The 16094-nt window shown below is 40.2% G+C and overlaps 1 protein-coding gene and 1 long non-coding RNA gene across 7 annotated transcripts in view; both read right to left on the reverse strand.

The window, feature by feature from the left end:
• Positions 1–3169, reverse strand: part of LOC116653369 — a 40222-nt gene extending 37053 nt beyond the window's left edge. Inside the window, exon 1 of the long non-coding RNA XR_004307038.1 lies at positions 2245–3169. This is a non-coding gene — a long non-coding RNA (uncharacterized LOC116653369). The remainder of the gene's footprint in view (positions 1–2244) is intronic.
• A 2175-nt stretch (positions 3170–5344) lies between these two features.
• ADAMTS3 (ADAM metallopeptidase with thrombospondin type 1 motif 3) overlaps positions 5345–16094 on the reverse strand; it is a 125596-nt gene continuing 114846 nt past the window's right edge. For all 6 annotated transcript variants that reach the window (XM_015861760.2, XM_015861759.2, XM_015861762.2 and 3 more), the window contains 5 exons: positions 15384–15549; positions 14503–14635; positions 13958–14165; positions 13099–13216; positions 5345–8201 (listed from right to left, as the gene is read on the reverse strand). In XM_015861760.2, the coding sequence (XP_015717246.1) occupies positions 7624–8201; positions 13099–13216; positions 13958–14165; positions 14503–14635; positions 15384–15549 (1203 nt within the window). In that variant the 3' untranslated portion in view covers positions 5345–7623. The remainder of the gene's footprint in view (positions 8202–13098; positions 13217–13957; positions 14166–14502; positions 14636–15383; positions 15550–16094) is intronic.

The following is a 16094-nucleotide window of genomic DNA, read 5'->3' on the forward strand; positions in this document are numbered from 1 at the left end:
AAAACACATACTTGGATCACTTAGGTTCATGCCTTCAGTCTTTTATCTATAGCCTCGATTTGATATGGCAGCACCAAACAGTAAATTCAAGGATATGGACATGGTTCAACTCCACAACACTCCTGTCAGCAGTTCATGCACTACTGGACATCACTCACCAGATACCAGAAGGTTGAGCAACATGCCTCCTCATCACCATCACCAGCTGTAAGCCAACACAGCCACTGACCTACTAAGAAGACGACCGTGAAGCACAAGCTCTTCATAAGCTTGCAGAACAAACCAATGCAATCCAAAAATCAGGCCTTCCAAATGCAGGGTAAACAGTACCAAGGAGTGAAACAAGATTTGTAACACCTAGGTATATCTAATAGCACCTGGTTTTCAGCTGCTTCAGCATCAATTTTCTAGAGCTTTTGCAGATACTGCAGCTATAAGTGTCTATTCACAGCCTCTTACAAATGCCAAACTGCAGCTGAAGGGACACTTACACTGCCAGGGGCTCAGAAGCCTGTCAATGGTCCAATATTTGTAGGTTTCTGAAACAGCTGAAGTAGGAAAGAAATTACAAAAAAGGAAACCACCAGTCAGAGGAAGTTTTTCCAGGAACTGTTCTTAGAATAACCTGTTCAGCAATGTTTATTCACAGCAATTCAGGAGTGTCAGCAGTAGTACGTCTGTATGATACAGGAGCAATTATCTGATGAACACCAACCTCATACATTAGTACAAGTACTGAGATAATTAAGCCCCATTGACCATAAGAGCCCAGTATTATAACCATCACTTTGAATAAAGAAGAGTCTGCATATGGGGAAAAAGGCACTATACACCAACTGCATTTTTTAATGAGTGTCAGGAATATAATGACCACACTCAAGGCTGCATTAGAGACACAGCAAAATCTTGGCTTTGGGCCGTGAAAATAGCAAGTATTACTTGTAATACAAAAAATATCTTACCAAAGTCATCTCAGGTCTGCAGATGGCATAAGCACAGGCTTCCAGCCAATACACAGACATATCTTTAAGAACACAAGCCATCTATAGGAAGAGCTTTGAGTGTTCAGTTCGTCTCATAAATGAAACCTTGGAGCAGTCACTGAAAACAGTAAGATTCAGTATAATCTGTTCGTATAAATAAATAGGTGAGCAATACAGATGCCAGTATGAGGTATATTTTTCAGCTTGACTTCCAACTGCACAGCACAGATACAGTTTGAGATATGCACAATTTGCTTCACATAAAGTCAAAAAGAAAGCTACCTGTAAAACTTACCCAACGTCAATTAATTTAAGGCAGCACTCAAGTTCAATAGAGCTGCCTTCAGTGTTCACCACCTGGGCATCACACAGACCAAATATTATTGATGTAAAACCACAGGGCATCATACACAGTTTCATCCCACCTGCTGTTCCACCTCAGTTACAAGAAGCCTTCAAAAGAATCTATATTCCTTTGAACATACTTGAGCACCATCATTGAACATGTTGTCCAACATAGCAAAGCAGTAAGCAGATGGAAAATAATGCATTATGAATCTAGATGTCTGAAAAACTATATGAGAAGCCCCATAAAGACCTCAGCTACATGGACATCAATTGAAACTCAAGTTGGGCACCACTTTTTGTTTTGAATTCTTTAGAAAAATTACTTCGGTAAAACAAAACCCCACAAGGTGCTCCTTGATCTCAGACATACTTAAGAGTCTCAACACCTCTGTACTAAGCAGTTTTAAAGCCAAAAGTAGTTAAAAAACAGAGAAAGTTGGCATTAATTATCTTAAGTAAACACCACGAAAAATGGTGTGCGTTTCTATCACCATTGTCTTTTCACAGCTTACAGAAATAGCGCTCATTAAGGGACTTTTCAAGAGAAGGCTGTTTGGCTGTTTCACATTTGCTTTAAGATGCAGCTGCTGTATTTTTTGTCAGAAGACTGTAAGCGACCATCAGGTACCACTGCAATCACACCACAGCACCAACACAATTCTGTTTGAGATGCTGAGGCAGCTATAAGAACAGTTACATTAAGTCAAGGTTAAACAGACATTGCAAACTCACACACTGACATGTCAAAACATTTTGGACCTTTGATGTATACAAGCGTGAAGAGTTCTATTATGTGGTGCTCTCCATGCTGAGAAACACAGGCCTTTCCAGGTACAGCTCCAGCACCTCTTTCACGTTCACTTCTTGGGAACACATCTCAGACATATGCAAAAGAATAAAACTATTTTCCTACCTAAGTGCTTTCAGTAGAGCATACATAGTACTTCATTGACCAGCACACATCCACCCTCACGCCCAAGCCTTGCCACAAGCTGGCTGTTACCTCCGAAGCTTCTAGAAAATCACGAGGCATCGGCGGCGCTGTAGTTCCCAAAGCAGCCACCAGATGGCGCCGGCGTCGTGAGCCAGCGTTGCGGCCATTTTGAGGGCTCGACCTTCTCGCCTCCATATGTTACTAGTGCCCCGAAGCTGTTAACGTGTGGCTTTCCTTTTGTTTCCACCTCAGCCCCAAACTGGACAAATGAACCTTCTGAGCCCTAAAAACACAGCACTCGACCTTCATTTCTAGCACCCAATGAGCCCTGTATAAAGACTGAAGAGCACATAACTCAGCCTGCAGTTTGAGCCCCAACATCTACCAAACAAGCTAGGTTCTGAGCCTCCAAAACACGTTACTTAATCCATGTTGTGAGCTGTTAAAGGAGCCTTTTTGAAGCCAGTATTTCCTAACCCCCAAACCAGACAAGGGTAATCCAAGTCCTACAAGCACAGCACTTACCCCCATCTCTCAAGCCTGCAAATCAGCACAGCAAACCTGCTTTCAAGCCCCAAGAAAGCAGGATTCAGCCTCCACTTATCAAGAGAGAAGCACAAAGCCCATCTGAAACCGAAGATGGGACCAAAGCTCAGAACCCACTCCTTCCCCTCACCACTAACCTCAGCCACCATGCTCCATCTGCTGCTGCTTGCATCTGAAGAACTCCACACGTACTGCAGTGTCCAAAGAGCTGCTGAGGAGCTGGCTCAGGCTGTTATAACCTGAGGCTGTTAGGAACAGCTGTGGGCAGAGCCATCAGGTGTGTCTCCTGCACCTGATGGGCCATTGCTAACAGCTGTAGGGGGTGAGTCTTGGAGGGAAGGCATGGCTGCTGGAGGCAGCACTGTGCGGGGTTTGTGTGTAGTAACAATCCTCTGTCATTGCTTGCCCTGAATTTGCTGTTCAGACCTGTGGGGGAGGTGGCCTGTCTTTGTTCAAAGGCTCTCCTATAGCTACAGTAGTGAGTAGTTCATAGTGAATGTTCACAAGCAACTCTTTCAGACACACTTTGTACAGCAAAGTCCCAAGAAAGACCACTTCACACCTACACTCAGCAAGGATAATAGCAGTTCTTCTTTAAACCACTTATTTAGAGAAAGAAACAGATCCTTTACTCGGTAACTTGGCATCACTACTAACGTTTTTAGTTCAGGTGCTTTTAGAGTGTTTTATACAAGTAAATTATGGATTTAGAAATAGCAAGTAGCCTACAAGCAGTATCTCAGTATTTGCTCAGCGACTAAACGTTTGTGAGGAAATACGCACATAATGCAGAGTGATTGTATTTTGCTGTTGAGTTAGGAAGGGAACCTCTTCCCAGTATCACAGGCTGCTCTAATTACATGCTGATTTTCTAATTACCTTCACCTGCATGCACCATTTCTTCCATGCATGAAAAACCAAGTACATACACTATCACATCAGCAGGTGAGATCTAGCTGTTTATCAGGACATTATAACCTCTGCTTCCAAAGAACTATGCAGTGCAAAGGTATTGATGCTTCATCTACTGGCAGAGGATAATAAACACCTTAGAATGACAGATTAAATCAGTCTGCAGTGGCAGTGTAATCCAGCAGCCTGGGAAATGGGAATCGCAGCCTCCTTGTGAAGCTCTATTTGATTAAAATGAGTCATACCATGCCTCAGTACTTCCATTTTCTTCCCCTAGTTAAGACTATGTAATAAAAAAGAATTTGAAAAAGTTGAACTTAAAGTCCATTTTTATTTCCTCCTGTATGGGAAATTGGTAATCACAGCCTGAACCTCTGATTAACCAGCTGAGGCAAGTGTCGGGTCAGCTGTGGGAGCACAGGTGAGGGTAATTCAGCTGTGCTCCCGGAAGGGGTGGAGCTTGTGGTTCAGATATGCCCCTATGACAGGAGCACTCCAGGGTTCCTAGAATTGATTCAAAGGAGAAATCATCCAGTAGCAAATCCTTTATCTTTCACCTTCTTTCCTTTTGTATTCCGGCTCTGTCAATGCCATATTCAGTTTCACACCCACTGTGAACACCTGTTTCTAGGAAAGGGCTGGCATATCTTCCTCTACAATGCCATATACTCAACTCTGTTTAGTCCTTGCTATCCACCTTCAGAGTGAGTACAATGTCATAGTTCCTATATTCTATCTATGCATGTGTGTCCCGGAGAAGAATTTTTGTTACAGACTTCCATCGATGTTAGACTTTTGTTCAGGAGGAACTTCCCAAGTGTTGGAAGGTCACAGGAAGCGCTCAAAAGACAGACATGGCTGAACAAGTTCTTCCTGTAGCATGCAACATTTTAAAAGCAAAGGCTGAGGCTTCTGTAAACATGCTGTTTCTAATATTTCAGGTGTGAGAAGGTGTTACGTGTGCATATGACTCCAGAAGTCTGGGTGAGTTGCGTATGTGTATCTGACAAGGGAGATTTAATTACTTTGCTATTAGCCCCTCTTCACTAATGATTCATTCCACTTCGTAAGTGCATCAGGACTCTGGAAACATCTGAATGAGTTTAATCTACTCTGAGTGGTGTAGGGGATTAAGCAAACCACTCAGGAGCTTTCAAAATGCACTTGCTTTGACTCAGAAACCACTCTTCAGTTTTAAACAGCTTTTATATCCTATTGCCAGTGATTTTTATTAGTACCCCCTTCCACAAGTCACAGGAACCTGGAAGTGATTTAAAACCTGTTTTCCAGAGAAAGACGTAGTGAAGGCAATTGTTTTTCCTCAGAAAGAAGCATAGGCCTCCACAGAGGGCTATGAAGTCCCTCAAGCCACCTACACTGATGTGAACTCTGTGAAGTGCATGGCATATAAAAACGTTGCATAAAGAAAATCTTGTTCTGCACGCTCAGTTTTGTTAATCCTAAATTACAAGAATTTTGTCATAGGTTTTGAAGATACAACATACATATGAAGGGAAAAGAGCTTTTTTCAAGTGAGTGAAGTTTGGGGATGTACGTATTCCTTCATTTTGTAAAGGATAAAATAAGAAACTCGTGGATCAAACCAGGAAAAAAAAAAGCCTTATTGTCTTAAAGATTTTATTGCTACATGCTCCCCAATACAACGAACAGGATCAGTAGTGTACACTTTAATGACAGAGAGAGTAGCCTGGTAGAAAAGAAAGCAAAAAGGTACAACAATTATCTACACCCACACTGTATGTATGTAGAAGATAAAGACAGAGAATTCGACCTTTTGGAAATTTCCAAGTAACAAAACACACCCCATTTGTCTGTTTGAGGCTCAGGGTTTGTCTGCACAATATATTTAATACTAATGTCTCTGACCTTCAAAAGCCTTGCAGAAAGGTAGCAGCAATTCTTTAGAGGTGGCGAGTCAGTACTACAGTGGGTTAGATTATGCACATCATGATGTAAGATGTGTGGTGACCCCATACTCCCTTCAACAGGATTCATCTTCTTAAATTTCATTTACAATAAAAGACTTCTGACGACGGTTTTCACCCTTAAATTATCCTGGTCATCCAGTTATTATGCATAATCACCTCAGAAGTTTCTTTCCAGAATTTAACCTTTGGAGTCCTAACTTAGAATCCTACTGTTTTATAGTATGTTAGAGGCACACATCTGCTGTTCTTTCAAATAGGGCAATCATGAGGACTTCTCATGGGGAAGCAAAAATTGCACATGAATATTTAATATCCTACTTAGAAATTAAAGATGCTTGTAATAAAAAAAAAAAAAGTCAAATAGTTTTTTTGTTTATTATAATTTTTAAGAATAAGATCAACAATTTCTCTACAGTAGTTTAGTTAGCTTAAATTTCTGTTCTATCCATATGACATAGCATGTACAAGTGTCTAGTTACATCTATTTTATCTTGGCAAAAAGGATAGTCAACTGCCCTTAGTGTAAATATTTAGTACATAAAATACTATCAAGAATTCAACTTTTAATAAATATCTTTAGTTCTCAATCCTATATACAAGTACTTTACAGCAACACACAGGAGAGAGTGTGATTGGGTGGACTGTGAACAAGATGGTTATTGACATAAATCACTAGTACATTATTGCAGTCAGATGCATTGTGCTTGTGGAGATTTTGAGGTGAACCATGCTGAAAAATAAATATCTCTCTCACCTTTAAACCAATGCTTCCAATAGGAAAAAAAAGAAATCTCTTTTAAGTCTTGCCACAGCTATTTCTTCTTGGTGCTACCACTACGATGCTTTTTTTTTAGTTTCATAAAAGAACAACTGGATCGTCTGGAAAACACAACTCATTTTTGACTTGTGAATATTACAGTACTTACAGTATATACATGCTTTCCTACACTGGTCTGACCTCTTAGGCAAGAGGAGACTTAAGGGACAGCACTGCAACTCCTAACCAAAGCAATGCCTGCTCAGTGTAGGCTGCAGGTGTCAGTGTTCATTTCACAGGCACGTAAAAGCATTTTTCCAACCTGTGACTGGAATTACACTAAAATGTCCAAACCAACTTTTAATGGGCAGGTGGCAATAAGCAGACTCATACTTTTAGAATTACACTTCTTCCCTCCCCCGCCCCCCCAACCCCCCTCCTCTATTTGAAAAGAAAGCATCACATTGTTGATATTAAAGAACAATCAAACAACAAACTCTTTCCTAGTGTCAGTAGATGTAATTCATATGAAAATGGAACTTATCCTTTTATGACAATGCTGCTTAAAAAATCAACTTGTGGAATGTAAATAAGGCAGTACTCAATGGCAGGCACCTTGCAATTGTCCAGAATGTAACATACGTAAACAGTCGTCTGACAGCACAAAACTCTTAAAAATAATACTGATTTTCTGCAATATACAGTATTTACACAACAGCTGCAAATTTACTCATACAATATCCATTTATATAGATAAATTAGCAAAACAAGTCTCATTAATTCAGTTGTTCCACTGCAAAAGTATTTTGTATCATGTAAACGTTTGGTACTTCTTGTAGTGGGGTGTTTTCTACATGTGAGGGTTTAAAAACAAAAATACTGAGGACATGGCCACTCTCCCTGTACTAGAGCTTGACGGATGCCCTTGGCAACTTTTGTGCACTGTTAGGAATATTCTTTGGTGCTTTCCTCCAATGCATTCAAGCTATGCAGATGACAGTATGGAAGGAGGATGGGAGCAACTCAAAAGTGAACCAGCACTTCTTGTTCTTCGTATTTACAAGAATTAATTGATGATCTGCAGCATCCTTCTTGTGGAAAGCAGCATGCACCGTAGTGTCCAGAAGTAAAGAAATGAAACACAAAGTGAACCAAAGCTTCTTTCTGCAAGTCTTCTCCATGTGGAATTTACATTCATCTTTCCACAGTGGAGGACCTCGAAGGCCATCTCTTGTCAATTTGCTTCTCACTCTTCTGTGAGGTTCTTGATGGAGAAGGAGCACCCACTGCGGTGTTATTAGCTGACACCACAGGAACAGCTGTGACCAGAGCACGGTCATTTGGAGGACCAAGACTGCTGCCGTTGGCAGGTGGCTGTTGGAGCAAAGCAAATAGCCTGGAAGTCTTGCTTGCCAGAGGAACTCTCCATTGTGGAAACTCAGCACCCTTGGACTTTGTGTTTGATGGAGGGACATGTGTGTCTGTATTCTCTTCTGTGAAGTGAAGCCTGCTCAGGCCCCTTCTCCCTGGCAGGAACTCTGCATAACGGGCGACTAAAGGCGTTGGCATCACCAAAGCTCTAGGCAAATCACTTTGACCAAACATCACTTCCTCCTCAGTTTCAGCAGCTTCGGTAAGGAATGGTGGTGGGAGAGTGCTGCTGCGCTTGCTGCAGGACTCACAGCACAGCTTGTTGTAGCCAGGGATGGAACAGTAACGTGCAAGAACTTCCATCTGACAGAAGATAGATTTGTCTCCCATACAGGGCTCATCTGCAAAACAAATGCAATGCTGATTGTAAACCTAATGAAGAGCATTGAAATATTCATACTGCATTTAGATGGGCACTGATAATATAATGCCTGTTTTCAAAATGATGGGCTAGTCTGAGATGTTTCATCCACAAAAGAACTCACCAAGCCCCAGAAAACAAACCAGCCACTTTAAAGAGGCAGCTCTGTGAACAACAACAAAAAAACAGAAATCATCAGTTACTTTGAAAATGTTGGCTTCTGTACAGACCAGTAGCAAACAGAGGAAAGTCATGTTTGTGGAGGACTACAGACAGCCAGTACCAGTCATTCTACCTGCCCCAAATCTAGCCTGAGGATATTATCTAGCAATAAAATTAAAAACAAATTCATCTTCCTTTACAAAAATCCCAAGCAGTAATTTTGGGTCGAGTTGGATTCAGTGATCCCTGTGGGTCCCTTCCAGCTTGGAATTTTGAAACTGTGGAAAAATAACATCAGTTTTTTAAACTGAGTGACTGCTCAAATACTCTGTCACTCTGTCATTCGATGATATCACAGAATCACAGAATCACAGAATTACCCGGGTTGGAAGGGACCTCAAGGATCATGTAGTTCCAACCCCCCTGCCTAGCAGGGCCACCAAACATACACCTTTACTAGATCATTTTCTACAATTCCACGAACTCTCAAAGACGCCTTTTGCATCATCTCTTATAAATGTTAGAAACATTTCTTAGTTTTTCAGTGACCCAAACATAAATGGAGAACTGATGGAAAGCTTCTAACAGATAGGTCAGATATAAGATGCCTTCAGATCATGCGAGGCATTCCATTCAGTAAGCAAAAGAAGATTTCTTAAAGAAGTCAAAGTTGAGATCTCAGAAACATCAGTCTTTTTTTGAGCATTTGCTGGATAACTGTGTTGCACGGATAGAGAAGCAGTCACGCTGATCAAAAAAGGTAGGGAGGAAAGCCTTAAAACTGAGACACTGAGTCTGAAGAAATATAAGTCTTTTATACTGAGCTAAGAGTACATCCATACCCAGACTTCTTCAGTGTCATCCATCACGTGAACTCAAAGGCAAAGTTCTACGTTTTAGTGTCACTTGAGCTGGGACAAACATTGAGCTTCTAGCACTTGAGAGTTGGTGGCAATATTGAGCGTATGTTTCCAATCTTGCAATCTGTTGTACTACCTACACCACCTAAATCAGGTGCAAAGGCTTTAGCAGCAGTGCAGGATCAGATGAAAAAAATACAAACACATAACACTTCCCAGGGCAGAAAACCAGCAACGAGGACAAATAATTGCTTGGTGCATCCAGTAACTATTCAAACACTTTAGGAAGAGACTAGCAGGACACACCCATTAACAGATTTTTCCTAACATACCACAGTTTATTTGAAATGGTACTGATGGATTTTACTTAAATTAGAAGTATGCAGAACCATAATGTAAATGGCCAAAAGCTAACTCTGACTACTGAGAATATCTGTTCCATATGTGTCTTCCATTCATAGTTAGCAATTATTCAGTCAACATTTCAATGAGCAACAGATGGCACGTAATGCCACTTACTAAGCTCTGAAATTAAATTAGCCTTCTGTACTGTGATATTTTCTCACTAGTATAGATGTTGTCTTACCACATGTCAACAGTATGTTAGGCAACCAAGTGTTCCTTTTTTAAAATGCTAACTGTAGTCCAACCCCTCAATCAGTGTAGATCAGTTTAATTGCACTGAATTCAGTGAAATTGCACACTTGCATCAGAGGGCTTGTGGGATGCTGTTTATAAATAGCAAATTATATGACTCCGGCACATAATATAAATTTTTTCCTTGCTCCTAATCCTGATGGATTAGGATAGATGTTTATTGGTTCTTGACAAACCTGAGTTAAACCTGCAGCTTTGCCTGAGAATATATGTAGTCCATGAAAGCACTATAAGACTATTTTCAGCAGGAATGAGCATGGGAAATTCAAGGGCTACATTCACAATTCATCTAAACTAGTAAAGCTAATATTGAAACACAAATCTTTGCATCATATATAAAGTAATAATTATGCTTCCACGTAAATGAGATCATTTGATCTGGAAAATTGTGACAGTCATTAACACACTGTGATTTGTATCTATGTATAAGTGAAAGCAAATGTTACGACCTAAAATAGCGAACAAAGTCAAAAAAGAAAGAAGCAAATAATTATTTTTGCCACTCCATAGTGGCAGAGCATCTAATTTTGTCCTGTTTTCTAATGGCTGATTTTTCTGGTATTGATTTGCAATAGCTTTGATTTTGTGACACAAATGGTAGTGCAAAGATTTGGTTTTGTACTTATCTACTTCCAGTAGGTTCCATAAGTACAATCTTGGAGCTACATACTCACATAATCCCCTTTTTTTACTTTTTAGGTTAATTCTGCACAACCTAGTCAACAATTTCCTATTCAGTACGGAAGTGCTTGTATCCTTCTGCTGATGTTCTCGGTAAAAGTTCTCCTTCTCACAATTTGTTACTTGTTTCACGGTAACTAAGAGTAGAAGACACAAGAAAGCGCATCGGTTCCCTAGCGAATCTTTAGATGTGAAGCTAGGTATTTAAACTGACTCAAACATTTCACATTGCATTTTAGAAGTGACACAGTTCTTACCAAAAGGATCACTGTAGTTGTACATCCAGCGGGATGCTGGGTGAGAGCATCCCACTGAGAAATCTTGCTTTGAGCTGGAATCTGATATTTAGGCACTAACGTCTGAAACAACAGGTGGATTTTTTGCATTCTAAATCATGTATTGCAAAGCAGAGATAGCTCATAATAAGTCTATTCAAAGACCTGTTCATCAGTTTATGCAAGTACCATAAAATCAATTTTTGTCATCTCTGCTGAGGCATCTGATAGAAGTGGTGGCTCTTCTCCTGTATGCAGACAAATGTTTTCTAATGAAATGGAAGACGAAGGTTAACGTGCCTCATACCACAAAAAGAATCACACTAACTGAGGCTAATGTTCATCACAGTTCCATCTGAATTGAATTCTCAGCAATTCTGTATTTATACAATAAATCATTAGTCAATAACATCTGCTGTAGACAAATATTTTGCTATGTCTAATGCCCTGGAAATCAAAATAGTAACCAAAGCTATACAAACTTAAAAATAAACTATTACCACACTTTCCATGCATAAAGAGCTTACCTACACAAATATTACTGAATAATATCAATATTTTAGCTATATTCTCCCTAAACATAGAGTGTGGTAGAAACCACATTAGAAGTGTGTGGTGAAAAAGACAGACTATTTGGTCTGAAAGAATACTGTCAGCTACTAGTGCGGAGGCAGAAAAGGCCAATGCTATGACCCAAATTCCTGAGTAGAACAGAGAGGTTTGCACTCAAAGAGGCTGGTACAGTGTGTCTGAGGAGCAGAATCCACAAGGTACCCTGTGGTTGTGTCAGAAGTATGAGGGACTTGGATTGATGCAGCTGCCTGGGCCCTTGTACTTAGCAGCATTTTTATTAAGACCAGGTTGTGCTGTAGGTTTGCTGCAGCAAGGCCAGATGGATCAGTACATTTCCTTGGCCATTACTTTATTTCTTTTTTTTTAAAGCTGCTGCAAGGTGTAATATATCCTCCTTCTTTAAGGAATGAATCTAGCATTTCAGAACCGTGCTAAGAAACTGAAGGACTTAGACATGACCTCACAAATCTTTCAGTGGGGCAAGTAAGATGGGTATGTATTAAGCATCTAAGAATGAAAAAGTAGAGTGAGTATTAACCAGTGTGATTGAAGAGGACCTGTACAAGGCCATCTATTGCTTATTTCCCATATTAGCATATACTAAGTCTTACAAGTCAGTGGCAGTTGGCTTTGAGTATGACTGAAAGAGACACAGTAAGACTGTGTGATGCCTAATTCTGAAAGACTGGAATTTAAAACTGGCCATTAAAGAATATCTCAGCTGATGCTTAAAATAGAGATTTTTTAAGCTGATGCTTAAAGCACAAGATCAAATCTATCTGAATCATTTTGTGAAGATGTAGCCCTTATTTTAGCTTTGGAAATGTCTGTATCACCAGTGAATAGAGACTGAAAAATCAGTCCATAATGAATAACTAATTTTCAATCTGCTACTTGTTTATAAAGACACAGATAGTGATTTGCTCCCACCTAGTGGATGCAGAATCTCTTAACTGTTCACTGCTCCCAGAATCATTTTCTCCTTTGAGTTCTTTCACTGGCAACAGCAGAAGACAAAAAAGAGCAACGCATAGACTTTCACTAGACTTGTGGCAAGCAGTTACGTTCAGTCTTTAGGAAAACATACTGCAATTGCTAAGAAGTTTTTTTTCTTTTTTTTCCCACCAGCCAGTGATACAACAGACCTTCATCTCCAGCACAAATTTTTGCAAATACAACTTAGGTTAACAACTCCAACCCCCCTATTTTAACATGTTTATAAGAGAGGGCCCCAGTAAGCAACACAGATCACCCTGAACTAGAATATCAGTAATGTGCTGGACTGAAAAACAAGGCACCATTAGCTGGAATGAAGCAGGAGGGTCACCAGTGAATGACATATTTTCTAGCATGCAAGAGATAAAGTGTGGTTGACACCAGGCAGTGTAGTATCTCTAAAACACAGCACTGTGCAAATGTGGCACATACGCTACCTGATCGTAAGCACAGGCTCTGAGTTGTCTTAGAAACCAGTCCATAACAACACAGTAGGTTCACCAGGTAGAACTGAAACTTCAGGCAGGATTAAATAAAGTGAATTATTTTTCATCAGAGTTCGCTCAAGTATGAAATCCAGGTCTCTAACCCTGGAACCATACTATGTACTGACACACTGCGCTGAGACAGGAACAGTTACATCTAATTTGCTGCAATCAGTTTGTTTCCTTACCATTACAGGGAGGGAGTTTACAAACCCTCACTGATTCTGGCTTTTCTCCATTGCAATGGTCACCAGCGCGGCATATGATCTGCCGGGTCTCGGTTCCTTCCCCACAGGTCACAGAACACTATGAGACAGACACAAGACAACTCAGGGTATTTCACAGCGATGTGCAATAGTCAATGTGTCTAAAATAGCCCTGGGCTAGTTTCAAATCAGGCTATATATTCCAGCAGTTTATTTTGAGAGCAGGCTTTAGTGAAGGCTGACATTATGGAAAAATATGTCAAGGAAGAGAAGTGCAATTTCATCAGTCCTTGCTTTCTGCAATATCAAATTTATTATTAGAGTATATTACCAATTTTTCTTCTTAGTCTTCCAATTATTTCTTGTCAGTGTAACAGAAATGGAACAAAAAAGGCATGGAATTCTAACTCAGTGTTCACTGTGTTAGCTGCAGCATTCAGGTGTTTGTTCCTAGGACATCACAGGAATATTAACACTTACAGAAACTGTGACTCCAATGCAAGTCCACATTGGTGTGAAAAAGAAAAAAAAGAAAAAAAAATAAAAAATTATGCTTTCCTCAGAATTGGGGAAAAGTTGGAAAGTTGACAAAAACAAAATGGCTACATTTGTTCTGCACAATTGTGTATTTGACACTGTGGATATTTTCAGTGTTTCTAGACAATTAGGGAGAGCTACAGAAGCCAAAGAGCCAGTAAGACATTATCTACTGCTGATTGTCATGTTTTGGAGATCTCCAACCAGAGCAGGCAGGAACGTTCACCACAGGCACAGCTCCAACATCAGAGGTGTGAGGTGTTACCAAAGGTACATTACTCATTCACAACTGCTACTTGCCTACCTCAGACCAGGGCCCAGCTTTCCACTGTGCAGGGCATGGTACTCGGTTGCATGGCCTGCGACTCTCAGGGCGATCTCCACTACAGTACTTGAAATGGACAGAGCGGTTTGCACCATCATGAAGGGGCTGAATGCAGCGCACAGTGCGGATCTGGTAGCCTGAATTCCCACAGGTTTTTGTGCAGTATTCCCACTCATCTGCTGCCCACCTTGAAAGTAAAAAAAAAAATAAAGTGCCATCACAACTTTTATCATTATCCAAACTGCTGTCAGTTCAGTCAGTTCTTAGTATGTTGTTTTTTCATGCTTTTTTTTTGGGGGGTGGGGTGGGTGGTGTGGGAAGGGTAGGAGGGATCTTATACAACTTATAAGCAAGATCTTATAAAACTGAAACAACAACAACAAAAAACCAACAACCAAAGCGCATCCATTACATAAGATCTCCACTCTAGAAAGCTATTAGCATCCTACCAAATTTGGCTTGACTTCATTTTCACCCCTACCACAAGGAGCAACCATTTGTATACCTATGCATGACCAACTTACAGAGGCCGTGTGCATTCCTGAAGATTACACATTCTACGAATGGGCTTTGGCTTTTTGCTGGCTTCACAGAAGCTGCGATGAACCATTTTGTTATCACTTTTCCTGCGGCACCCATATTTGGTATATTGGAACCCTGGAAAATATTTCAGAAAAAGAAATTAGAAAAGAAATTCAGAAAAAGAAGTTAGAACTGTTTTTGTTTAAATATAACTTTCAAGTACAATTAAATGGTTTTACATGACAGATATTTACAAGGTATTAAAATGTGCTCACAATTTGTTCCATTGATAGGCATAATATTATTGCAGAGTGCTCTTTGGATGTTGTTTAAAACATGGTGCTATAGTAGGTTTATAAGGCCAGAAGGGACTCCTGAGACTTTTTAACCTCTGCACTGCACACACAGATTACGGTACAGAAGGGAGAAATTACCCCCTTAGTATCAAGCAGCAGGTCACTTACTATGAATGGGAATGAACTCAAGACCCGGGTCATTTTAGCATTCTTGCTGCCCGAACAAGTTACCTGCTCAACTGCTCTACATAGGAGTTAATTAGAAATTTACCCATTATTTGCATAGGAATAACACACTGTAAGCAAAGTGAATGGTCAGTAGCAAAACACGGCTGAGTGCATACTTTCAAAGTGACCTTAGGTTCTAAATTAAACATCTAAAGAAGACTTTTTCTTTCTAGGCTTGAAGTGTGACACTTCTGAATAATCAAACGCTTAAGATATTTTAAGCTTAGGCACCCAAAATAACAAGCTGTTTCTGAAATGGAAGCCCAAGATTTCTAAAGCATTCACTTCCCCCACCTCTTACTCTTCCACTTCTGGTAATCTGTCATTTATTACTAGAGGATGCTACATCATCTGTTTACCTCCACCACAGGGTTTGGAGCACTGTGACCAACTTTTCAACGCCCACTCAAAAGTATCTATTTCCTCCTGTAGGACGTTGTTGCTGTTGATAGTTGGTACTGAATCCTCGTGAATGATATATTTGTAAGTCAGGCTAGATCTTGTGTCATTCTCCCGAGGAATGATCTATTAATAATCAAATGCAAACAGTGGTAGAAAACCAAAACTATTAGTTATTCTGTTGCAGAGTAAAGAAATCACAGCCTCTTAAGGAAACATGCAAACTGCTGGTTAACTAATTGCGAAAAAAAAACTTTTTATTTTTCATCTTCTGAGCTATAACTAACAATAGTAAGATCAACAGAGCTGTTTAAAATGAGATGCCTTTCCAATGCTAGAGTTATAAATTGTCCAAGTAGGACACCTCTATCAGGGTGAAATGATACTGTGGCCCAGTGATATACTTGGCAAGAGAGCAAACAGCATTTGACATATAATGCCTGTTTTCGTCCAAAGTGTCTCACTGACATTTGAGAACACAGTACTGGAACATTACTGCTGCATGAACAGGCACCATTTTACCAAGGAGAGTAACAGCTAGTGAGGAAAGGGCTTTAGCCCGTCAGCTGTCTCATCTGCAAAGGTCTTTCAGAGAGGCATTACACAGCAAGGTCTAATCCTGGCACAACCTCTATGCTGGCTACATACTTCGGTAAAAGACAAAATCACCA

This window comes from Coturnix japonica, chromosome 4 (genome assembly GCF_001577835.2).
Source record: "Coturnix japonica isolate 7356 chromosome 4, Coturnix japonica 2.1, whole genome shotgun sequence".
NCBI classification, from domain to species: Eukaryota; Metazoa; Chordata; class Aves; order Galliformes; family Phasianidae; genus Coturnix; species Coturnix japonica.